The sequence below is a fragment of the Mustela lutreola genome, chromosome 10 (genome assembly GCF_030435805.1).
Source record: "Mustela lutreola isolate mMusLut2 chromosome 10, mMusLut2.pri, whole genome shotgun sequence".
Classification (NCBI taxonomy): Eukaryota; Metazoa; Chordata; class Mammalia; order Carnivora; family Mustelidae; genus Mustela; species Mustela lutreola.
Genome location: NC_081299.1, coordinates 110,246,378 through 110,273,012, shown reverse-complemented (window position 1 = coordinate 110,273,012; position 26,635 = coordinate 110,246,378). Strand labels below are relative to the sequence as shown.

At 40.5% G+C, this 26,635-nt stretch overlaps 1 protein-coding gene and 1 non-coding gene across 5 annotated transcripts in view; both read right to left on the bottom strand.

Moving 5' to 3' along the window:
* The window catches only part of LOC131809830 (myomegalin-like), a 45,774-nt gene that overhangs the window by 16,957 nt on the left and 2,182 nt on the right, over positions 1-26,635 (bottom strand). For 2 of the 4 annotated variants that reach the window (XM_059137247.1, XM_059137251.1), the window contains exon 2: positions 4,584-4,800. In XM_059137247.1, coding sequence (XP_058993230.1) covers positions 4,584-4,702 — 119 coding nt within the window. In that variant the 5' untranslated portion in view covers positions 4,703-4,800. Of the gene's footprint in view, positions 1-4,583; positions 4,801-4,915; positions 5,042-26,635 lie in introns of all 4 variants that reach the window. The other 2 variants (XM_059137248.1, XM_059137250.1) reach the window with 2 other exon arrangements.
* Positions 19,753-19,826, bottom strand: TRNAN-GUU (transfer RNA asparagine (anticodon GUU)). Its single transcript has one exon. It is a non-coding gene; the product is annotated as a tRNA-Asn (tRNA).

Genomic DNA, 26,635 nt, shown 5'->3' with positions numbered 1-26,635 from the left:
ATTATTTATTCTCAGCAAGTTTCACAATAACAAATAATATTTATCACAAGGACAGTTAAAATGTATTTAGGTAGGGATGCCTGGGTGGGTCAGTCATTTAAGCACCTGACTCTTTTTTTTTTTTTAAGATTTTATTTATTTATTTGAGAGAGAGAGACAGTGAGAGAGAGCATGAGCGAGGAGAAGGTCAGAGGGAGAAGCAGACTCCCCATGGAGCTGGGAGCCTGATGCGGGACTCGATCCCAGGACTCCATCCCAGGACTCCGGGATCATGACCTGAGCCAAAGGCAGTTGTCCAACCAACTGAGCCACCCAGGCGTCCCTAAGCACCTGACTCTTGATTTTGGTTCAGATTATGATCTCAGGGTCATGAGACTGAGCCCTGCATTGGGCTCTACTCTGAGCATGGAATCTGCTTAAGATCCTCTCTCTCCTTCTCCTTCTGCCCTTCCCCCCAAACCCCTGCTCATGCATGCTTTCATCCTCTCTAAAAAAATTTTTGAGGTAATTTTATTTTAAAAATTTGGTTATTTGAGAAGATCAACAAAATCAAGAAGCCTCTAGCCAGGCTAAGAAAAAAAGAGAGAAGACACAAATTATTAATACCAGAAATAAAAGAAAGGATCACTATAGAGCTGATGGACACTAAAAGAATAATAAAGAAATACTATGAGCCACAAATTTGATGACCTAAATGAAATGGTCCAATTCCTTGAAAAATACAATCTGCCAAAGTGCTCACAGAAGAAATAAACCATCTGACTAGACCTATGTCTATTAGAGACAGTGAATCGATAATTAATAACCTTCCGGGGCTAGGCACCCCGGGATGTCAGTTCTTTCCAACTTCATCCAAAGATTCAAAGCAATCCCAGTCAAAATCCCACCAAGTTACTTTGTGGATATTGATAAACTGATTCTCAGGTTAATATGGAGAGGCAAAGGAACCAGAATACCCAAAAAAGAACAGAGTCACATGACTGATACTACTGACTTACTGTAAAGTTATTAGTAATCAAGAAAGTGTAATATTGGTGAAAGAATGAACAAACCGGGGTGCCTGGGTGGCTCAGTGGGTTAAGCCTCTGCCTTTGGCTCAGGTCATGGTCTCAGGGTCCTGGGATCGAGCCCCGCATTGGGCTCCTCGCTCAGCAGGGAGCCTGCTTCTCCTTCTCCGTCCGTCTGCTTACTTGTAATCTCTATCTCTCTGTCAAATAAATAAATAAAATCTTAAAAAAAAAAAAAAAGAATGAACAAACCAATGGAACAGAATGGACAGCCCAGAAACAGACCCACCAAAATATAGGTAACATCTTTGACAAAGGAGCAAAGGCAACACAATGGAGAAAATATAGTCTTTCTTTTTTTTTTTTTTTTTTTTTAAATATAGTCTTTCAACAAATGGTGCCAGACAACTGGACATCCATATGCAAAAAAAAAAAAAAGGAACCTAGAGAAGACTTAAATCCTTCACAAAAATTAGTTCAAAATAATCATAGAACTAAATGTTAAATACATAATATAAAACTCCTAAAAGATAAACAAAGCAGAAAGTCTAAATGATCTTCAGTTTAATAAGGACTCCTTTTTTTTTTTTTTTTTAACAAGTAGAGAGAGAGAGAGAGAGAATGGAGGAAGCAGGCTCCCTGCCTAGCAAAGAGCCCGATGCAGGACTCAATCCCAGGACCTTGAGATCATAACCTGAGCTGAAGGCAGAGGCTTAACCCACTGAGCCACCCAGGCAGCCTTAATAAGGACTTTTTAGATACAAATACCAAAAGCACAATCCATGAAAGAAATAATAATCTAGACTTGATTATAATGAAAAGCTTTTGCTCTGTAAAAGACATGGTCAAGAGAATAAGAAGACAATTCACAGACATGGAGAAAACATTTGCAAAATACATATCTAATAAAGAACAATTCTCAAAAATATACAAGGAACTCCCCAAACTCAACAAAAAGAAACTGAATGGGGGTGCCTGGGTGACTCAGTCAGTCAGTTAAGCATATGCCTTTGGCTCAGGTCATGATCCAGAGTCCTGGAATTGAGGCTGCTCAGCAGGGAGCCTCCTTCTCCTCCTCTCTCTGTCCCTCCCCCCACTCATGTTCTCTCTCTCAAATAAACAAATAAAATCTTACAAAAAAAGAAAAAAGAAAAGAAATGAACAAGCCAATCAAATTATGGGGAAAAGACCTGAGCAGACATTGAAGAAGATACACAAATGGCAAATAAGCATATGAAAAGATGCTCAACATCATAGGTGAGTATGGAATTGCAAATTAAAACAATGAGCACCACATATTAGAATGGTAAAAATCTGGAACATTGATAGCACCATATGCTAGTGAGGATGGGGAGCAAAAGATCCTCTCATCATTGCTGGTGGGAATGCAGAATGCTACAGCCACTTGGGAAGACAGTTTTGTGGTTTCTTACAAATATAAGCGTATGGTTAACATATGATGCAGAATTGTGCTCCTCACTATTTATTCAAATGAGTTGAAAACTTTTGTCTACATAAAAATCTTACACAATGCTTATAGCAGCTTTACTCATAATTGCCAAAATTTGGCAGCAATCAAGATGTCCTTCAGGAGGTGAATTTATAAATAAACGGCACATCCAGAAAATGTAATTTTATTTAACACTAAAGAGAAAGAAGCAATAAAACCATGAGAAGACATTAAGGAATCTTAAATGCATATTACTAAATGAAAGGACCCAATCTGAAAAAGCTATATAGGGTATGATTGTAACTATATCATATTTTGGAAAAGGCAATGCTGTGCAGACAGTAAAAAGACCGGTGGTTGCCAGGGATTAGAAGGGAAGGAGGGGAGTGGGGCGTCTGGGTGGCTCATTGGGTTAAGCCTCTGCCTTCGGCTCAGGGTCCTGGGATCGAGTCCTACATCCTGCTCTCTGATCAGCAGGGAGCCTGCTTTCCCTTCTCTCTCTGCCTGCCTCTCTGCCTACTTGTGATCTCTCTCTCTGTGTCAAATAAATAAATAAAATCTTAAAAAAAAAAGGGGGGGGAGGAGGAATGAGTAGGCAGAGCACAGAGAGGCAGGCAGAGAGGGGGTAAGCAGGCTCCCCGCTGAGCAGAGAGCCCGATGCTGGGCTCCCAGGACCCTGGGATCATGACCTGAGCCGAAGGCAGAGGTTTTAACCCACTGAGCCACCCAGGCACCCCGCACAGAGTATTTTTTTAAGGCAATGAAGAGTCATTCTATATGTTACTCTAATGGTGGATACATATCATTGTACTTTTGTCAAAAGTACAAAAGAATGTATAACACCAAGAATGAATCCTAGTGTAAACTATCGACTTGGAGTGATAATGATGTGTGAATATATGTTCATTGATTGTAACAGATATACCATTCTGGGACAGCATGTTGTTGGGGCGGAGGAAGGCTATGCATGTGTGGGGATGGGGGAGGGTTGGGGGGATATACGGAAACTTTTGTAGTTTCCACTCAATTTTGCTTTGAATTTAAAACTGCTCTAAAAACAATGCCTTTTTAAAAAAAGAATAATTATGTGAATTTTTAAAATATTTGACAAAGTGGATGTAGACTTTGTAAATTAAGATTCCAAGTTTCTCATATTACTTCTGCCAAAGGCTGCAACTTTAATCAAGCAACCATATTTTGGGCCTGAATGTTCTCTGGTCTGAAATGAGGAAACAAGACGAACTGATATTAAGATTATTTTAGCTCTAATGTTCTTCTCTGAGTCAGTGAAATTTAAGTGGTTCATACTGACAGTGACCCAGTGAAGCATGAAGCAGAATTTTATCACCTTCAGAGCTGTGCCCAACCTCTGAGCAAGTTAGTTATGATGTGGTATGTCAGTAACTGGTGTTCACAGGTAACTGTATAATGGATTAACTCCATATTATTTTAATGCCTTCAAAAAATTGTAAGCAAACTGGGCCGCCTGGGTGGCTCAGTTGGTTAAGTGTCATGACCCCAGGGTCCTGCGACTGAGCCCCAGGTCATGCTTCCTGCCCCATGAAGAGTCTGCTTCTCCCTCTCCTGCTTCCCCTGCTTGTGCTCTCTCTCTCTCTCCCTCTGTTTCTTGGTCAAACAAATACATAATGACTTTTTCAAAAAGCTGCAAGCAAACAGCCATTAAAAACACTGACAAATGTAGCCAGTAGTCCATTATTTGGCAATTTCCTGTGCTTATTTCAAGACCTGAACTTATCATAATTGCCGTTCCAGAAACCAGGGACAATCTGATTATCCTGGAATCTCCTGAGATAACAGGAGATTCTTAGGTGCTCTCATCAGTGCAGAAAAGAGACATTACTGATGTGACTGGAAGAGTTCCATGAAATCCTAATCACCCATTAAGATGGTATATTTGGTGAATATATGCATTGTTACTTAGAATAAAACCAACTTTCTCAGGATAATAAAAGTAACTGATAATAAAAAACACTCTAGGCTTTTCTCTAAAGAATTTCCAGAAAGATCTTAGAGAAAGCCCTATAATTAAACTACAGAGCCTGGATGCAGAGCCTGAAAACTGCTGAGAGAGCAATGATTTAATTCTGACAGTGGAAATCTCTTACCCGCTGTGGGACACAGAGGAGGATCCTGCCTCCTCGGGCTGAGTCTGCTGCCCATCCACTCTCCTCTCAGAAGGTCCCTTTTCTAGGGGTCGCTGCATTCCAGCTTTTAGTTGGAGCATGTTCTCATGAAGAACCTCTTACTGTTTCCTTTAAAAGGAAAGATGGAAGAGATGTGTGTCTGGGTCTCCACAATGGCCAGGCTTTCCTCTAAAGGTACCTAGAGGAATCAAAACAAAATTATGGTTTATAGAGTTGGGTTACTAGAGAGGATCCCATAGGAGAATAAAGGAAGGTAGGGGAGAACCTACCACGAGGTAAAAGGTGACACCTACAGTGTGCCCCCTTGAAGAGTTCCTCCTCAGCCATGAGGACCTGGTTACTCATTTGGTTGGAGAAAGGATATATAGCAAGTAGGGGGAGATGGTGCTGTGAGGAGGAGGAGGAGGCTCCAGAGGTGTCTTAGGTTAAAGCAAATAAGGAAACAATGAAATAAGCAAATGAAGGGCGCTTGGGTGGCTCAGCCAGTTAAGTATCTGCCTTCAGGTCATGATCTCAGGGTCCTGGGATCAAGCTCCATGTCAGGCTCTCTGCTCAGTGGAGAGTTTCCTTCTCCTCTCACTCCCTCTGTTCTCCCTTCCGCTTCCCTCAAATAAATAAAATCTTAAAAAAAAAAAAAAACAACAAAAACAAATGAAACCAAGTGGGCTTTAAACCAAGTAAGAGTTGAGTATTTTTTTTAAGATTTTTTTTTTTTTTTTTTTTTTTTAGGATTTTATTTATTTACTTGTCAGAGAGAGAGAGAGTGACAGCATGAGCGAGCACAGGCAGAGGCAGAGGGAGAAGCAGGCTTCCCGCCAAGCTAGGAGCCGGATGTGGGACTTGATCCCAGGACACTGGGATCATGACCTGAGTCGAAGGCAGCTGCTTAACCAACTGAGCCACCCAGGCGTCCCTTTTTTTAAGATTTTATTTATTTATTTAGAGCATGTGTGAGTTGGGGGAGGGACAAAGGGACAGGGAGAGAATTTCAAGCAGACTCCATGCAAAGCACAGAGACCAACATGGGCCTCAATCTCATGACCCTAAGGTCATGAGCTGAGCCAAAATCAAGTCAGTTGCTTAACTGACTGAGCCACTCAGATGCCCCAAGAGTTGAGTATTTTTTTTTAAGATTTTATTTATTTATTTGATAGAGAGAGATCACAAGTAGGCAGAGAGGCAGGCAGAGAGAGAGAGGAGGAAGCAGGCTCCCTGCTGAGCAGAGAGCCCGATATGGGACTTGATCCCAGGACCCTGAGATCATGACCTGAGCCGAAGGCAGCGGCTTAACCCACTGAGCCACCCAGGCGCCCTCAATCAGCTTTTTAAAAGTACTTTCTATTCCTAGTGTGGGGCTCAAACTCACCACCCAAATGAAGATCAAGAGTCTCAATCTTACTTTTTTTTTAAATTTAAATTTATTTTTTTATTTGACAGAGAGATCACAAGTAGGCAGAGAGGCAGGCAGAGAGAGGGGGGAAGCAGGGTCCCCGCTGAGCAGTGAGCCCGATGTGGGGCTCCATCCCAAGACCCTGAGATCATGACCCGACCGAAGGCAGTGGTTTAACCCACTGAGCCACCCAGGCGCCCCTCAATCTTACTTTTGTACAAAAACCATCAAAACAATCTTTTTTCAAGATCTTTATTTTCTTGGGACGCCTGGGTGGCTCAGTTGGTCAAGCGGCTGCCTTTGGTTCAGGTCATGATCCCAGCGTCCTGGGATCGAGTCCCACATCAGGCTCCTTGCTCTGTGGGGAGCCTGGTTCTCCCTCTGCCTCTGCTGCCATTCTGCCTGCCTGTGTGCTCTCACTCTCTTTCTCTCTCTCTGGCAAATAAATAAATAAAATCTTAAAAAAAAAAAAAGAACTTTATTTTCTTGAAGATAGTTGCAATAAAAACTATTCTTCTGGCTTTTCCTTCATCAATTTTTTAAAGCCTCTAGTGATTCTTTTCTTGGGGGTGGAGGGGCAGAAGGAGAGAGAGAATCTTAAGTAGGCTCCACATGCAGCATGAAACCTGATGCAGGATGCAGTCTCACGACCCTGAAATCATGACCTGAGCTGAAGGCAGAGGCTAAACCCACTGAGCCACTCAGGCGCCCCCAAGAGTTGCACACTTAACCGACTGAGCCACCCAGGCACCTCAAAGCCTTTAGTGATTCTTACTGTTCCTCTTTGGGAACTGTCCAGATTTTACTTGCTAGATCCTTTCAAGAGCATAGTGACCAAAAACTAGAGTTTTAATGTTCTAAGTATGACTAATAAATTTAGCATAATGATGTCTTACTTTCCACTCCATAATAATTAATATATCTCAATGCAATGCTGAATTTCCTTCCCTTGCAGTAGGAAAACCTGTAGGAGTTTCATTTAGCAAAAAGTCATTTTAGCCTTCCAAACTCCCTACTTCACTCAACTTATACTGTTTAAAAAAAATCTCGATCAACATTATACTCTGCTAATGTCTGTTTTGCATTTCATTCTGCCTCTACAAGTTACTTTTCATCTTGTCAAAGTCCTTAAAATAATTTATCTTTTTGAATATGAATACTCAATGTGGTGCTGATTTATACATCTACTAGATTTATTTATCCTTTCAATCAGGTCTCACCAGTTGCCTAGGCTGCCAAAAAGCCTGTGACAGAGGCCAGTAAAATCCAGTTGATAGAATGGAGGGGATGGATAGTTTGGTCACAGCAGCTGAGACTGTGAAGAGAATCACAAACATAAAAGCCTTGCTTCCCACCTCCTGGGGCTCCATTTCACTGGTGTGCTGGTAAGTGTTTAAAAAGTATTCTAGGGAGGCGCCTGGGTGGCTCAGTGGGTTAAAGCCTCTGCCTTCAATTCAGGTCATGATCCCGGGGTCCTGGGAAAGAGCCCCGCATCGGGCTCTCTGCTCTGCAGGGAGCCTGCTTCCTCCTCTCTCTCTGCCTGCCTCTCTGCCTACTTGTGCTCTCTGTCTGTCAAATAAATAAATAAAATCTTTAAAAAAAAAAGTATTCTAGGGGATAAAACTCTGATTTGTAGCATTTGCCTATCTCTGTGGGGCAAATACTGTCTTCATGGTCAATTTTAAGCTACCTATCAGATATCACTGAATATAGAGTTGGGATATGATATAGTATATATCATATAGCTATATACCATATTTGTGTGTGTGTGTATATATACATACATATAAATATATTTCCACTATATAAGTATAACAGATGTACCACCTTACATCCATTAGGATGGTTACTATTTAAAAAATCCAAATAACAAAAAACAAGTGTTGTCAAGGATGTATAGAAATTGGAACACTTGTGTGCTGTTGAGAATGTAAAATGGTGTGGCCCCTATGGAAAACTATATAGCAGTTCCTCAAAAAATTAAAAATAGAATTACCACACAATCCAGCAATTCTACTTTTGGGTATATACACAAAAGAACCGAAAGGAGGGACTCAGAGATATTGTACACCCATGTTCCTGGCAACACTGTTTCCTGTAACTAACCAATTGTAGCACAGTTAACCACAATTTAAAAAACATGCAATACACATGAATAACCTCAAGAGCATAGATAATAGTAAAAAGTAAATTAATTAGGAAGTGATGTGTATGGGTATTTGTTATTTTGTTTATTTGTTTGTTTATTTATTAAAAGATTTTATTTATTTATTTGACAGAGATCACAAGCAGGCAGAGAGGCAGGCAGAGAGAAAGAGGGAAGCAGGCTCTTGGCTGAGCAGAGAGCCCCAGATCATGACCTGAGCTGAAGGCAGAGGCTTAACCCACTGAGCCACCCCGGCATCCCTGATGTAATTTATTTAATTGTTAAATTGATATACTTTAATTTTTAATAATGGTGAATTCCTGTGTGTTCCACAGTCAGCTCTGAGAGCCGGTGCTACCTGCCTGTACTACTGCCAGAGTCCTGTCTAGGGCTGAAGAGGCTACGACTTGGGTGGGATGCCCTGGTTAACTGTCTCTGTGGCTCTGCTCTCAGGCTTGGAGAGGCCAGTAGTAGGACCTGTTGGTGTGACCATGGCCATCTCCACACATCCTTCAAAGGATTTGGAAGAAGATGAAGAAAGGTAGTTTGAAAAACTAATTTTGAAAGTTGTTACTGCTGCCTTATCCTTCCCTAATTCCTAATGAACTCCTAATGATACTGCTGTGTGGTGTTGGACTGTAAGCCAGCACAACCTCTTTGGGAAGATTTTGAAGAGTTCTTCATAAAGTTATATATACACCTATCCTATGACACAGCAATAGTACTCCTATTTATTTCCCTAGAGAAATGAATGTATATATCCAAAAAGATTTCTACGAAATGATTATAGCAGTGTTATTCATACTAGGCAGAAACTAGGAACAACCCAAATGTCTATCAGCAGGGGAACCGACAAATTTTTCTATTCTATGGACTACTATTGAATAAATAGTATGAATAAATCCCTCCAAAACCGTATGTTCAGCAAAGGATGCCTCTGCAAAAGGACGATTTTGAGTATCTAAAACAGCTTTAAAGAAAAGGTTTATTCATTTATTTGAGAGAGTGAGCAGGGGAGGAGCAGAGGGATAGGGAGAGAGAGAGAGAGAGAAAGAGATAATCATAATCAGGTTCCAGAGCCTGATGCGAGGCTCAGTCTTACAACCCTGAGATCATGACCTGAGCAGAAATCAAGAGTCAGATGCTTAACCGACTGGGCCACCCAGGTGCCCCTAAAACATAGCTGTTTTAATGTTCCTATGAGTTACTCATGTATGATTCCAGTTACCTAAAGTCCCAAAACTTGTAGAACAGGCAAAACTAAGTTGTAGTCTAGAAATCAGAAGAGTGGTAGCTTCTTTGAGGTATTTTGAGTAGTAATTTACGTGAGGAAAATTTAATGAGCTGATGTTCTGTAAAGTTTGGTCTGGCTAATGGTTACAAGGGTGCACACATTTGTCAAGATTCATCTAATTGTATACTTTACATAGGTGCATTGTTTGTAAATTATATAATAGTAACATATTGTTAGCATAAGAACAAGATTATCTTTTTTAAATTGTTGAAATTACACAAAAATTATTGTTTAGCTTTTAGTTACCTCGTGACACACACTTTTTTTTTTAGTTTCATGTCTTCTGTAAAATCTAAACAAAAGACTCTAATATAAATTAGAACTTTCAGGGCGCCTGGGTGGCTCAGTGGGTTAAGCTGCTGCCTTTGGCTCAGGTCATGATCTCAGGGTTCTGGGATCGAGTCTCGCATCGGGCTCTCTGCTCAGCAGGGAGCCTGCTTCCCTCTATCTCTCTCTCTGCCTGCCTCTCCATCTACTTGTGATCTCTCTCTGTCAAATAAATAAATAAAGTCTTAAAAAAAATTAGAACTTTCATATTTCCTAGACTATGTTAGTGTTAGAGTAGGCAGTTAAGTTAGGTTCTAACAGGATAGCTAGAGCCCAGCAGAGAGTAGTAAGTCATGGCCAGCTATCAGGAAAGTCAGAGGCCTGTCCTGGCAGCAGGCCACAGAAACTGGATCAGACCAGAATGAAGATGGTTGATGCCATGACAGGAAACCCCTGACCAAATAAGGATGAAAAGATGAGAAACCCTGCTTCGAAGAAATCCCCACCCCAAGTAATGAATATTCCATTCCTTACTTAACAACTGTCAATAAAAGATTGAAACCCAACCTTGGAGTGCATAGCTAGAGCGCTCTCTCTCTCTCTCCTTCCCTCTCCCTCTCTTTCTCTCTAGCTCACCAGCTCTCCTATCCTGAGAGCATATCTTTTAGTTTAATAAACTTTCTTGCTGGTGTTACTTACTCTTCCGCTATGTTGCATGTCTGTCCTTGAATTCTTTCTTGGGACAAGACCAAGCACCTTCAGCAACATCTTTGGGACAGACTGGGTCAACCCAAGGCTCCCAGGGTCTCCCCAGTAAACTTGGCAACACTAGGACTTTACTGATAATTCCATTTGCCCTCCTGTTGTCATTAATTTTATTTCAAATATATTTAAACCACACAGACATTATAATTATTGCTTGGGACAGTAATATTTATTTATTTAATAAATAAATATTAACACATATTTAACATGTCCAGTATAACAAATATTATCAACAAATATATTAACATAATTATTACCCAATTATCAATAATTACTTAATAATTAATAAATATATTAGCATATAATATCATCACATATTTAACATATCCATTGCTCTTCATTCCTTTTTTCATTTCCATTTTCCCTTGGGATCACTTCTGCCTAAGGAACTATCTTTTGTATTTCCTTTTCTGAAGGTATTCTGCTTATCTGGAAAGGCCTTTATTTCACCTTCACTTTGAAAGATATTTTGTCAGGGATTAAATGTGGATCAAAACTATAGTATTTTAGCCTTTTAATAATGAATATAACATGTGTTGTTTTTTTTCCAGATGTTCCTATAACTTTTCGGTTTGCCTTTGATTAAAGAGAACAAAACAAGTTCTCTTGTTTTTATTTTTTCCTTCCTTCCTTCCTTCCTTTACATTTTATTTATTTACTTGACAGAGAGAGAGGGAACACAAGCAGGGGAGTGGGAGAGGAAAGAGCAGGAGCTCCATCCCAAGACCATGACCTGAGCTGAAGGCAGGTGCCTCACTGAGCCACCCAGGCATCCCAGTTATTCTGCTTTTCAATCTTGTTTTAAATTGATAGAATTTCTTGTACATTTGGTTTGATAGCTCATCAGTTATTTTTTAATCAACCATCACATTTATAAAACTGATTTTAATCCAATTTCCATCTCCTAATGGAAATACAGGTACATTAGCTTTTTAAAAACATGTGTACTTTTTAAAAACTCTCCTCTCTGAAGTTCCCTTCCTTTTAGCTCTTTACACATACTTCAACTAGATATTTTATACTTATTTTTCAATTACTAATTCCTCTTCAACTGGGTCCAAACTGCTGTTAAAACCATATGTTGTGGGGCGCCTGGGTGCTCAGTCAGTTGAGTATCTGCCTTCAGCTCAGGTCATGATCCTGGGATCCTGGGATCAAGTCCCATGGCTCTCTGCTCTGCGGGGAGTTGGTCTCTTCCTCTCCCTTTACCCCTCCCCCTGCTTGTGCTCTCTCTCTCACTCTCTTTCTCAAATAAATAAAGTCTTTTTAAAAAACAAAACGAAAAACAAACAAAAAAACCCCATATGTTGCTTTTTAAAAATTAGTTATCACATATTTCTGTTCTAGGGTTTCCATGAGTTTCCAATAGAGTCCTAAACTCCAGTGTAAATTTCCATCTTGTCATCTATGTCCTTGAAAAGCTAGTGTTCCTATCTTAGAAGTCCAGGAGCTCAGTCATGTAGTGAGTCAGTTTCTATTGTTTGTTTTTCCCTCTCTTGCTCTTATTAGTTTGTATCATTGGAAAAGGTCATTGATGATGGGCTTGATGTGTGAAAAACTATGGAGGCTTTGGATAATGTTATCTTTTGGGAGGGACAGAGAGGCAGATCACCTCAATCCATCTCATGGTTGAGCTGTTTTTAGTTTGTACTGATTGGAAGTCTCAGTCTAATCTGGTTTTGCCTGCATTCTTAGCCAGTAGGTCTTTAGGGCTGCTGTCTGAGTGGTACCTTCTCTATGGAGGGTCCTGGACGTCTACTTATATCCATATCCTCTGCATCATGGTACCACTGAAACTGCTTTTCTTTCAGTCCTACTCAGTTTGCCTTCATAGCTTCTTCCCTGCAGGTAGCTGAATTTGCAAATGCCTTGAGGGTGTGAACGTTAGAAACGGAAAACCTCAAGATTTAGCCTCCTGGAACGGAGAGATTGTCAGGGGGAGATGTCACGCCCTACTACATTGCAGACCCAAGAGGAGGAAAAAGAGACCTTGCAAGCAAGGGAATGTTACTTTACTCTTCCTGCAGGAGGAAGACAGGCTTTCCTCCTGCCCCAGCAATAGCCCAGCCAATGAGGAACAGTCACAACGCAGCAATGAAAAGCCACTATTCTTTGAACTCCCAGTTTATTGCAGTAGTAGACCTTTTGTTTAGAACACCTACCCAGCTTCCCCTTTTACTTTATAAAAGAACTTTCTGCTCCTTTTTTGGTGGGAGTTGCCAGTGGTTTTGCTATAGCTTGCTTGTGGGTTACAACTTTCTTCTATTTTCCAATAAACATCTTTTGTCGGTAAAATAACTGGCAGTTTTATTTTTAAGGTTAACAAGGGCAAAAGCTTTACCAAGCATCCAGCTCACATCCCTGGGCGCTACAGGGTCTTGGCTCCTCAAGTCACAATGCCAGGACAGCCCCCACAGGTCTTCCCAGCGCCTCCACTATGCTTCCCCTCATGGATTACTATATATATATATATATATATATATATATATATATATATATATAAAATTATTTTTTATTTATTTTATTTATATTTATTATTTTATTTTTTATTGTATTTATATATATATATATTTTAAAGATTTTATTTATTTATTTGACAGACAGAGATCACAAGCAGGCAGAGAGAGAGAGGGAAGGGAAGCAGGTTCCCCGCCAAGCGGAGAGCCCGATGCGGGGCTTGATACCAGGACCCTGAGATCATGACCCGAGCCGAACGCAGAGGCTTTAACCCACTGAGCCACCCAGGCGCCCCAATATATATATATTTTTAAAGATTTTATTTATTTGACAGAGACAGAGAGAATATAAGCGGGCGGTGGGGGTGGGAAAGGGTGAAGCAGTCTTCCCGCCAAGCAGAGAGCCCAATGTGGGGCTCGATCCCAGGAGCCTGGGATCATGACCTGAGCTGAAGGCAGCCGCCCAACAACTGAGCCACCCAGGCGCCCCCATCATGGATTATTTAAAGTCTGCTATTTTTTTTCTGATTCTTAGTAGCTGCCTTCTCCCCAGCTTCTCAGTCTCTGATTCCTGCCCAGGTCAATGTCCTGACGGGAAAAAGCAGAAAATTAATTTTGCTCCAATGAGCACCTCTCTCTCCTTTTTTCCTCTCTTGTTGGCTCTATGTGTCCTAGCTGCACTGGTGGTCTTCCAAAGACTTCAAACAATTCCTTTAAACCAGATTTTATCTACTTTTTGCAGTGTATGGGCTGGTTTGCTACACATACTCCTTATCACTGAGGAAATCTACAAATTCTAGGTAAATTAAATGTTCCTACTTCCATTTCTTAAAAACAACAAAAATAGATTACTGGTATGTACTTGGACTTTAATCTTAAAGTATTCAGGGTAAGTCTGTTTGTTAACGTAACAAAATAATTTAAAAAGAAGTTAAATTGTAAATGTAAACTGGCATAAAGTATAAAAGTTAATTCTCATCGCAGCATTTCAAAGTAAATATTATCTCTATTGTTATAGAGGAGGAAGCTGAAATATGAAAAAAAAAACCCAGATTTGACTGGCAGGCCAGAGCTAATGGAAGAGGCAAGATCAAACCAAAGTCTATTGGATGTCAAAGCCCCCAAACTCATGTTCAGTGAGATTTAAAATAGATGTTGGAAAATAATTTTTAGAAAATGTAAAGCAAAACAACTTTCATTCTATTAAATCTAAGATTCTATTTGTTAAAAGATGTACAATAAAGAAAAAAATACTACACATTAAAAAAAATAGATGTTGGATTACAGTGCATGACCACACTGAAATGAGCTTTCACAGTTGGAGAGGAAGATGAGAGAATATTTCCCATCACTCTTTGGTAGGGACCCTTCAGTGGTCTTTGCTGGGGAGGCAGAGGGGCTAGCATTGAAGCAGAACTCCAGTCTCCACAAGCATTCCTTGGAGCAGGGAATCTTTAGAACCCCTGCAGCAACACTGGGGCTGGAATGATCAATCCAAGACCCTGGTCATGCCAGGTTTACCACTGCCCTGCAGTAGCCAAGGCATGGAATTGTTCTTCTTTACCAGCTCAGGGAAAGCAGGAAAGTTTCTCTCAACGCTGCTGATTCTAGGGATGAACTAAATCAACTAAAATGAGTTTAAGAGGGAGTAGGAAGTCAGGACTTAGAAATAAAAAAATCTTATGTACAACTGACTAATGAGCTGGGTCTGCATTTTCCAATATGGTGACCACTAGAAACATAGGAATTGAACATTTGAAATGTGGCTAGTGCCGAGAAACTGAATTTTATTTAGTTAACAATAATTAATTTAAATTTAAATAGCCACATGTGGCTAGTGGCTATAGTATAGGACAGCACCGGTTACAGAATAATCATTTTACCATAAAATCATTTGCTTTATTTCCCTGTAGCAAGAAACAGATTTAATAAGATCTCACACTCCAGAACAATTCTGAATGGCTTTCTCCACTTACCTTGATGCATCTGAATGTCGGTTCAGCCCCAGGGGCCATCTGCTCTGCTGCCTCTGCTTCCTCATCAGAGCCACACACCCACCCCAAGGGAATGGGAGCCCCAGCCAGTCCTGCCCTCTCACAGATGGAGTCTCAGTCCCTTGCTGGTCCCAGGTGCTACACAGGTGGTGGCTTCACACCTTCCTGCCAACTAACTGAGTTACATTGCTCCAGCAACTGTGTTGGCCCAAGTGTGAGGTGGTGGACATTGCAGTTTTCCTGTTTTTTTTTTTTTTTTTTTTTTTTTTAAAGATTTTATTTATTTATTTGACAGGCAGAGATCACAAGTAGGCAGAGAGGCAGGCAGAGAGAGGAGGAAGCAGGTTCCCTGCTGAGCAGAGAGCCCAACATGGGGCTCGATCCCAGGACCCTGGGATCATGACCCGAGCCGAAGGCAGAGGCTTTAACCCACTGAGCCACCCAGGCGCCCCAGTTTTCCTGTTTTTGAAGGCCCCTGGGAAAAGAGAGTGCAAATCCAGGCTCTGGTTGGTGGGAGTCCACATAAAACTAGGTAATCTATGCTAATTAGGGGACTTAAGAGTAAGATAGTCTTGTCAGCCATTGTGGATCAGTGGTAGATTTTTTTTGTCCCACCCCCAGGACACTGGATTTGATTCCCCAGAAGAGTGTTTACTGAGTTTTGCAAAGCTAATCTATTGCACAGATAAGATTGCAGTATAAAAATGGAAGTTAAAGAAATAATGTTTTTAGAGGACAGAGGAGCATGAAGCTTTGTGGGAGGACCTGAATGGTGACAGAGAAGTAAACTTCAACAGGAGCCAAATGGCTGAGCCCAGGGAAGCTCTAGCACCTCAGGGCCTTTGACTCTACTTGCTATTTCCTCTTCATTGCTCAAGTTCCTCCTGAGAGCAAGAGTATCCCCAGCAAAGCAAAAGCAAAATGGGCTATTGTTGACTCAATTTCTTTTTTTTATTATTATTTATTTGACCGACAGAGATCACACGTAGGCAGAGAGGCAGGCAGAGAGAGAGAGAGAGGGAAGCAGGCTCCCTGTGGAGCAGAGAGCCCAATGCGGGGCTCGATCCCAGAACCCCGAGATCATGACCTGAGCCAAAGGCAGCAGCTTTAACCCACTGAGCCACCCAGGCGCCCTTGTTGACTTAATTTCTTTAAGAGATACATGTTTGTTCAGATTATTTCTCCTTGTATAAATTGGGTAGATTATGTCTTTCAAGGCAGTGGTCCATTTCACCTGAGTTATCACATTTGTGGCTATAGTTTTTTATAATATTCCTTTATTACCTTTTAATGTCCAAGGGATCAGGACACACAGGTGCCCCTCGTGTTAGTTTCTTAATAAGATATGAGCAATTGCCTTTTTCCTTTCTTTTCTTTTCTTTTTTTTGGTAGTAGTAGGAGCAATAGTTAGAATGGTCACATGACTATGGTCCAAGCAGCATTTTGATGTAAACAGGGAAGGTAATTTGATTACTCAAAAAGAATAATGTCAGGGAATCACATAGAAAAAGCACAAAGTAATTACCTATGAAAATTGGAAGGAGTCAAATACTCTCTGAAAATCTAAACATAAATAGTAACATTTTTTTCTTTGGTTGAAGTACTTAATTTCTGCTATTTTCAATTTATATAAGTGATTATTAGTATCCATAAACCAATCTGGGAAGTACCTCCTTTGAATTGTTAGAGACCTATCTATGCCCTCCAGAAGAAAACAAATTATTGCAATTACTTTCCTTAGAAAACAATTTACAACTATACAATGGAAAAAGCTCCTAAAACTACTGGGCATTTGAAAAGAACTAATTATAGAAAGTAATAACACCAATAAAAGGAAAAAAGGCAATGGTATTTATTAAAAATGCTTATTATGAGGAACATAAAAGGAAATAATTATGTACCACTAAGTGTTTGGAGAAGACACTCTGCTGGAAATCTGAGTAATTTTGTGATAGCCTTTTCAGTGCGGTAGGGCCTTCTCAGTCTTTTGCCTTATGGTCACTGAATTTTATTGGTTTTTAAAAATCCATTTTAAGAGGATTTTTTCTTCTTTTAATAAAAGGATGAACTAGTTAACAGTTCTGGAATTTTTTTTTTTTTTTTAAGATTTTATTTATTTATTTGTCAGAGAGAGAGCAAGTGAGAGCGAGCACAGGCAGACAGAGTGGAAGGCAGAGTCAGAGGGAGAAGCAGGCTCCCTGTGGAGCAAGGATCCCTATGTGGGACTCAATCCCAGGACGCTGGGATCATGACCTGAGCTGAAGGCAGCTGCTTAACCAACTGAGCCACCCAGGTGTCCGCAGTTCTGGAAATTATTAAATCTTGTTTATATAACTGTCAGAAGCCCTATTTGTTGACTTAATTGCCTAATTTCAATGACATAAATAGCCTTTTCCTCCTTTCTTTAGCCTGATTTAAACAGTTGTGAAATTATTCTATCATTTGGTAACTTCAGTATAGACTACAAAAACAGGCTAATGGATACCAGAAATTCAGTTTCATTTCTTTTCCATACTCCCCATTATGTAGAGCAATTTATTAAAGTCAAGAGACTTAAGGGAGAATCACCGTGTGTTGAGATAATTCTTGGTATAGAAAGTATTCCACTTTTGGGTCCACAGAATTTGGATCAGATGTGAACAAATTCTCAACACTGCAGACTCAAACACGAGAAAATAACCAAAAACCTCAGGATAAAGGCCCAATCACAGAAGATTCGCAGATTAGATTATATCTGTCATCTACCATCCAACAGAGAATAAATCCTTGTGAACCACCACCCAGCAGAGATCATCTCTCAATGTGCATTTCATCAAAGCAAAACCAGAATTCCACACTGATACCACTGATGGGAAAAAATAATTGACAGTGTATAAATGAGAAAGACAACGACTTATCTAAGAATTACACATAGTATGTAAAAGTCATAGAGCTCAATTTCTGCTCCTGAGGTTCAACAGAAAAATCAAGGGAACGTGAACCGATGGTTCACAAGGTGCCCCTGTCAGATGCAGAATTCTCTTGGCTAGAATGATGTGTCTCAGGTATGTTTTTTGCGGAAATAGCTGCCAAAAACTGTAAAGGAAAAATACAGTGTTGAGTGATGGTTGATTTTATGTGTTAATTTGCCTAGGTCACAGCACCCAGATATTTGGCCAAACAATATTTAGATGTTCCTGTAAAGGCATTTTTAAGTGAGATTAACATTTAAACCGGTAGACTTTGATTAAAGCAGATTTTAGTCTATTGATTTAGCCCTCCATAATGTGAGTGGGCTTCACCCAGTCAAAGGCCTTTGTAGAGAAAGACTAACCTTCCTGAAAGAGAAAGTTTTGTCAGCAGAATGCCTTTGGAGTCAAACTTAGCCTTTTGTGGGTCTCTAGCCTGACATCCTATCCTGCAAGGCCAAAGCCTCCACAGTTGTGTGATCCAATTCCTTAAAATAAGTCTCTGTCTTCCTTACTCTATGATCCATCTATCTTATTGATTAGTCTATCTGTCTATCTGCCTACCTACCTATCTACCTACTTACCTACCTACTTATCTGAAGTGCTAAGGATGAATTAGTATGTTGTATATATTAGTTCTGAATTGATTGTTTATCTGGAGAATCCTGACAAATAGAGACAAGATACTAATTCACCCTTGCTATTTATAGAGAGAGGGGAAGAGGAACAAACTTCTGGGACTAGTGAGTTTCTTCTCCCTCTGAGTAAACTGCTTGGCACAAAGAGGACACGCTAGCCAGTCTTCTCTGCACTGGTTGACAGGGCTCCACAGAAATCAATTACAGGTATATAAAAATATCTTGGCAGTTTAGTAGAGGAGTAGATGCAGAGATATCCTACTGCTTAATGCCCACCATGTCATCTGTTGTACCTCCCTGTTAGTTAAGTCAGGAGGACAACACTCCCCTCATTAGATGACCAAAGATAATTGTATAGAAAGTGTGTTGTGCTAGCAAGAGTATGAGGAAAAGAATTCTCCTAGTTAGAAAAATAAATTGAACTATAAATTGATCCCACTACAATTGATGGCAATTTACAGAATTTATTATTTACATTAAAAAACGTACTGTAACCACTATGACAGAGCAATTGCACTTATAGGACTCTATCCCATACAGATACTTGTACCCAAAAGAGATGGGTACACAGATGATGACCGCAGGATTATTTGATTATTGTAAGATCAACTTATTTTTATTTAAAAAAAAATTTTTTTTAAACTTATTTAACAGACAGAGATCACAAGTAGGCAGAGAGGCAGGCAGAGAGAGAGGGGAAGGCAGGCTCCGTGCTGAGCCGAGAGCCCAATGTGGGGCTCAATGTGGGGCTCGGTCCCAGGACCCTGAGCCACTCAGGCGCCAGATCAACTTGTTTTTTAAAATAAAATATAAAAGTTTAAGTAACAGTACAAAGACATGCTTTCATCAAAAATAATGCAGAAGATAATGATAACAATGCTCACAATTCCACTGATAGCATTATTGACTGAACAATTACTAAATACAGACACATCCTGCAAGATGCTATTATGCAGTTGAAAAATTGAGGTACATAAAATTTGTTACTAGCCCAAAGAAACAAGATCCCATCCCACAAAACATGCTCTTCAGGACAGATTACACCAAGCCTCTCTTGTTCCTTGTTTCTCAGAACTTCTATGTCTCCTATGTTTCTTCTGGCAGATCTTCGGGGAAGTCAGGGGAGCTCCAGAAGGTGCCCTTTATATCACTTGAAAGGAGGGAAATGAGGTATTTTGCACTCTTCCTAGGCGAATCTGCGAAAACCAAACCGATGTAAAAGAACTCGGCACCGTCCCTGGGTGGGTTTGAACCACCAACCTTTCGGTTAACAGCCGAACGCGCTAACCAATTGCGCCACAGAGACACAATGTGTTCTCTTTCTTCCTTATAATAGCGATTCCTTCTGAATCGCAAATGGCCACCAGTCCCTGCTGTGTGATTGGGCAGGCTCCAAAGCCTTGGAAAACCGGAGATTAGAGCGACAAATCAAGTCGTCTTTCGGGTTTGAAACCAGTGCATTGGGTGATTCCGAAACTGGGGAAAGCAAATGGCCTCGCCCCGCCTTGCCCCTCAGAAGCCAGAACCTTTGGAGACACCCGGACTGCGACCCGCCACCCCTCTACACCCTAGGCTGGTCGAGGGGGGCCCAAGGGAAGCTGAATGCCCAAGACACTCAATTAGGACTTGCTGAATTAACTCATTTTAGAGTCTGAGCATACAAAGGGACAATGGCTACACCACATGTATATATGTTATGAGTATGTTATGTATACATAAATATATAAAAAATATAGAATATTTAAAATATACAAATATATATATATATATAGAATATATAGACTATATATAAAAATATAGATAGAATATATAGACTTTCTCTATATATAGACTCTGATGAACTCTGGTCCTCCAGCTGCAGCCGCCCCCCAGGAAGTAGCCTGCTAGAAGTCTGCAGATTTGTAGAAAGACAGGCTTTTTACTCCAGTAACAATCCAGGAAGCTAAAAAATAAAGTTGTGAAACAACTGGCTCAAAATGGCCAGGATTTGATTAATAAGTTAATAATTAGGGCGCCTGGGTGGCTCAGTGGGTTAAGCCGCTGCCTTTGGCTCAGGTCATGATCTCAGGGTCGAGTCCCACATCGGGCACTCTGCTCAGCAGGGAGCCTGCTTCCCTCTCTGTCTCTCTCTGCCTGCCTCTCTGCCTACTTGTGATCTCTGTCTGTCAAATAAATAAATAAAATCTTAAAAAAATAATAACTTAATAATTAATTACTTCCCTAATTTTTATCCCCATTGCAACCTAGGACCACCCTAAGAAAGTCAAATATGGGGCGCCTGGGTGGCTCAGTGGCCTGGGTGGCTCAGTGGGTTAAGTCGCTGCCTCCGGCTCAGGGTCCTGGGATCGAGTCCCGTATCGGGCTCTCTGCTTGGCAGGGAGCCTGCTTCCTCCTCTCTCTCTCTCTGCCTGCCTCTCTGCCTACTTGTAATCTCTCTCTGTCAAACAAATAAATAAAATCTTAAATAAAAAAAGTCAAATATGCCTGCTAACCAGTCATACAGGACGCTCAGCTTCTAGTTACCTAATTACAGCTTTCCCATGCCAACGGCCTCCAAGGAGCGCACACCTTAAGTCCTCCCTTTTTCCTACTATAAAGCTTTCCCACTCCCCCTGCAGCTTTAGACTCTTAAAACTCAAGCGACCATGGCTGATGGCCTTGCTTTAGTAAGTTCTGTATAAACAGTCTTTACTTTTCTCCTTTGGTTGGTCTTCATTTTTTCCCCCATACATTGTCACTGTTAAGCTTTTAATCCTTTGAAGAACTCTGAGAACTAAAATAGAAAAATGTTTTTAAAAGGGGGAAGTTTTTTTCTAAAAAGATTTTTTTCTTTCTTTTTAAAAGATTTTACTTATTTATTTGACAGACAGAGATCACAAGTAGGCAGAGAGGCAGGTAGAGAGAGGGGGATAGGAAGCAGGCTTCCTGCCGAGCGGAGAGCCCGGTGCGGGGCTCAATGTGGGGCTCAATGCAGGGCTCGATGCGGGGCTCGATGCGGGGCTGGATCCCAGGACCCTGGGATCATGACCTGAGCTGAAAGCAGAGGCTTTAACCTACTGAGCCACCCAGGGGCCCCTAAAGACTTTATTTTTGTCAACTGATTTCGAAGCCTGCAATGTCCCATGGGCTGGGCAGCAGAGGGACTTACAGCGCACCATCTGTGCAGCTTAAGCTCCAGGACTCAGTTCAACCACATTCCGCATTCTGTCTTCAGTGGGGTCCATAGGGTCAGTGTGAAGGAGCGGGAAAAGGGTCGAGGCCAAAAGGGAACCTTCAGGAGACTGGAAAGAAGTAGGAGAGGCATGATTGAAGACAAGGAGACCTCCCAAGAGGCTTGTGGAGATGCACTGGCCAGATCCTGAGAGATGAGAATGGTTTTTTATTTTGTATCAGAATGGGGAGAGAGAAATGAAGAGAGAGGACCCGACAGAGAGAAAAGTGCAAGAACCTGTAGTTGTTCAAGAACAAAGCAAGAAAATATTGTGAATATTTTGCATCAAAAATATTAAAGGACACACACCAATTGGCAGCATCTTTGCTGTGTGCTGTGACCGTATAGTGGTTAACACTCTGCATTGTGGTTGCAGCAACCCTGGCTCGAATCTGAGCCACAGCAGTATTTGGCCTTTGTGAAGGCTCTTTGTGTTGTGCACTTAAGACCCTGATTGTGTTCTACATGAATTAGACTTCAATATGTACAATTAGAATGAAAGTTGGGTTGGAGGGGCAGAGAATGGTATGGAAATTGGGTTTTATTAGATTTTGTTGTACGAACTCATAAAAAGCTCATTGTCATAGTGTCTAAAAAGACCCCATCAACAACTGCAATATCTCAACCAGAAAAACGTTCATGTCTACACTGTTACATAAGTGGAAGCTACAGGTGGCTCTTTCTCTTTTGGGATAGTTCTGTGCATGCTCAGATATAGAGCATGGTTCTGGAAGACAGAATACTTGACCCCAGTTTAGTGCACAGTAGGGTTTCCTCCCCTTATAACTGCAAAGTATTAGGGAGACACCGCAAACCTTGATCTTAGGCCCCAAAGAGTGGTAAGAGGATTAACACCAGGGCTAAAACATGTACCAAATGTGTTCAAGAAAGATGCCAGATACTGCCATGACTCAGATTCGAACCGAGGTTGTTGCGGCCACAACACAAAGTACTAACCACTATTAGATCACGGCACACCATATACCTGACTTCATCTGGCCGTGCCTCCTTTAGCATTTTTGATGTAAAAACATCCACACCTAGTTAAAGCTATACAAAATTTCCATCAGCCCAGAAACATCAGTACAGCCCTTTCTAGCCAATTCCCACCTACTTGTGCTGTGCTTAAGCAAACCATTCTGATTTTTTTTGTTGTTTTGAAAGGGCCTTATTTATGTTTTAGCAACAAGTTAGAGAAGTAACTTTGTTAACTGACAATCAAGATTTTGAGCCCAAGAGAAAAGAAAAAAATCACAAGACCCCAAACAGGCATAATCATTGTTATTTTTAAAATTTTATTTATTTTTTTAAAGTAATCTCTACACCCAACATGGGGCTGGAACTCACGATCCCCGAGATGAAGAATCTGATGCTCTACGGACTGAGCCAGGTGTCCCAAATCACCGTTATTTTTAAAAAGAAGATGTATTTATTTATTTTTGATAGAGATGGAGTAAGATGGGAGTAGGAGAGAGGGAGAGAGAATCCTGAAGTAGACTTCCCACTGAGTGTGGAGCCCAGCTCGGATCCAATCCCAGGACCCTTAGATCATGACCTGAACCAAAATCAAGAAACAGTGCCTCGACCCATGAAGCCACCCAGGCACCCCACTGTCATTTTCCAATGAACGTTTTATATATACAAAATAAATTAAGTTACAATGTACTATAGCACTGTGAACTGAACTAATCTAAAAGCGACATCAAAAAGTTCCATGATTATCCAGAGTATCCAGGTTTTTATCTTTAATACCATTCCCAGAAGGCGGTGATTCATTAATAATCCACTAGGGTCTTTTTTTTTTTTTTTAAGATTTTATTTATTTATTTGAAAGACAGAGATCACAAGAAGGCAGAAAGGCAGGCAGAGAGAGAGAAAGGGAAGCAGGTTCCCTGCTGAGCAGAGAGCCCGATGCGGGGCTTGATTCCAGGACCCTGAAGGCAGAGGCTCCAACCTACTGAGGCACCCAGGTGCCCCTCCACTAGGGTCTTTTAGAGACACCCACAGCTGGCTTAAAGGAATTCCCACTGGCATGAGTTGTGATACTTTGAGTATGAGAAAGAACTGTGATTTTTGTGCAGGGGTCAGTAAACTATGGCCTGCTGGCCAAATCCACACACAACTTGTTTAGTAAATAAAGTTTTACTGGAACACAACCATACTTATTCATGTATGTATTATCTATGGCTGCTTTTGTAATCCAATGGCAGAGTTGAGTAGTTTCAACAAAGCCTAAAATACTTACTACTGGGCACTTTACAAAAGAAAGTTTGCTGATCCCAGTCTAGTGGATTGACTTAATTAAGTAATATTGGAGTCGGTGAAGTCATTTGCATGCTGAAGTATTTAAGTTCAATGTAACTTCCTTTAAAATGGTTCAACAAAAACATATAATTAAGTAGACTAAAAGGTTCTGATTTCTATCTCCAGCGGTTAATGTTGACTATTTCTAAAATTCACAGTAGTGAATGTATTTTTTTTTTTCTGAGATGCATCCATGCTGTTGAGTTTATTATTACAGTGTTCTTGATGAATGTTATTCCTGTGCTCATACTGCTGTTGATGGATACTTGGATAATTTATAGTTTTGGCCATTGTGAACAAGGTCCTTACACATGTGCATTCATTTTTTGAGTATATACTTTGTAGCGAAATTGCTGGGTCCTGGGGTTGGTGTAAATTTAACTTTATTAGGAACAGCCAATTTTCCAGAATGTGTGATTTTACCTTGTCAGCAGCAATGAGGTATAGTTACTCTATAATCTTGTCAGCAGTTGGTGTTCTCCCTCTTTAAAAGTTGCTGTGAGTGCATAAAGGTAGTATCTCACTGTGGTTTTAATTTGTGCTTCCCTAATAAATAATAAGTAAGCATCTTTCCTTTTGTCTTTTGGCCATTTAGAAATTATCTTTTGTGAAGCAAGCCTATTCTGGTATTTTGCTAATTTTTAATGTTTTGGTTTTTATTATTGATTTCTAAAAGTTCTCTGTCCATTCAATTTGAGTCATGTCCAGATAAGAAATCTGCAAATATCTTTTCCTACTCTATGGATTGCCTTTTTACTTTCTTATGGTGTTTGTTTGTTTTAAATTTATTTGACAGAGAGAGAGATCACAAGCAGGCAGAGAGGCAGGCAGAGAGAGGGAAAACAGTCTCCTGTCCAAGCAGAGAGCCAGATGAGGGGCTCAATGCAGGGATCGATCTCATTCCAGGACCCTGAGATCATGACCTGAGCTGAAGGCAGAGGCTTAACCCACTGAGCCACCCAGGTGCCCCTCTTACGGTGATTTTTGATGAACATAAGTTTTTACTTTTGACGGAATCTGATTCATTTTTTCTTTTATTGTTAAGGTATCTTACTCTCTAAAACATCTCTCCTGCCCAAGACTGTAAGTACATTTTCCCACATTTTCTTCTAGAAACTTTAATGTATTAGTTTTCAACTTTAAAAATTGTGATTAATTTTCTGACCTCAGCACAATACTTAACCACTTCAGCATAAGAATCTTTAGCTTGCTTGCAGATCACAAATCTCCCAGAAATTTTTATAACCTTTGATGTAAAAACATTCATAATAGTTTCCTGTTCTGCTCTTTGTTGACTACAGATCTTTGTGTTTCTATCGCTCACTCCTCTTTTGCCCTCTTTTTCCTTCTCTCTTATCTTCTTACCCCTCCCTACCTACATCTGAGAAAATCAGAAATACCTAGGACCAAGAAGAAAAAAGATCTGATCTATCTGTGCTCAGGAGCACAGGCTCTAGTTTTTAAATCTGATTCTGTCCTTGTATGGCCTTGGAGAAGTAACTCAAATTTTATGTGCCTCACTTCTTTCTTCTGTAAAATGGGGCTGATAAGGGGCGCCTGGGTGGCTCAGTGGGTTAAACCTCTGCCTTCAGGTCAGGTCAGGTCATGATCCCAGGACCCTAAGATGCTTCCCCTCTCTCTGTGCCTGCCTCTCTGCCTACTTGTGATCTTTCTCTCTGTCACATAAATAAAATCTTTTTAAAAAATGGGCTAGTAAGAGTAGCTACTTCATTCTGTTGTTGGCTGTGCCTGAATTTAGTAGCTGCTCAATATCAAAATCAGGATCATCATCCCCATTGTCATTATCCTCTGCATTATTTTTGAAAATAATTGTGCTGATATTTTGCACTTTAGTTTTGCTTCTCCTAGAAATTCCTGTGAATGGAATCATGGAGTATGTATGCTGTTGTATTCTGCATAATGTCTCTGAGTTTTATTTATATTGTGGAGTATATAAAAATTCGTGGCTTTTGGGCGCTGAGTGGCTCAGTTGTTAAGTGTCTGGCTTCGGCTCAGGTCATGATCCTAGGGTCCTGGGATAGAGCCCCATATCTGGCTCCCTGCTCAGTGGGGAGCCTGCTTCTCCCTCTCCAGCTGCCCTGTGCTTGTGTTCCCCCTCTCGCTGTCTCTCTCTGTTATAAATAAAATCTTCAAAAAAAAAAAAAAAAGGCTCATGACTTTTTATTGCTGAGTAATATCCTATTATATGGATATACCACAATCTGTTTATCAGTGTCCTGATAGTGGACACTTGAGTAGTTTCTAGTTCGGGCTATTGAGAATAAAAACACTATGAACGTTCTTGTTACAATCTTTTTGGTATGGACATATGTTTTCAGTTCTCTTGGAAGAATATCTAGGTGAAGGATTTTATGGGAATAAAGGGATGTTTATGTAAATTTGTTTAAATGTATAAGAAACTATAAAGCCAAAATGGCTATAACACATTCCCACTAAAAATGTGGGAGAGTTCTAGTTGTTCCACATCTTCACAAAGATTCGGTGTTTTTCACTTTTTTAGCCGTGCTACTGGGTGCAGTGGTATTTCAAAGCAGTTTTAGTATCTATATCCCTAACTAGTGATACTGAGCACTCGTTTA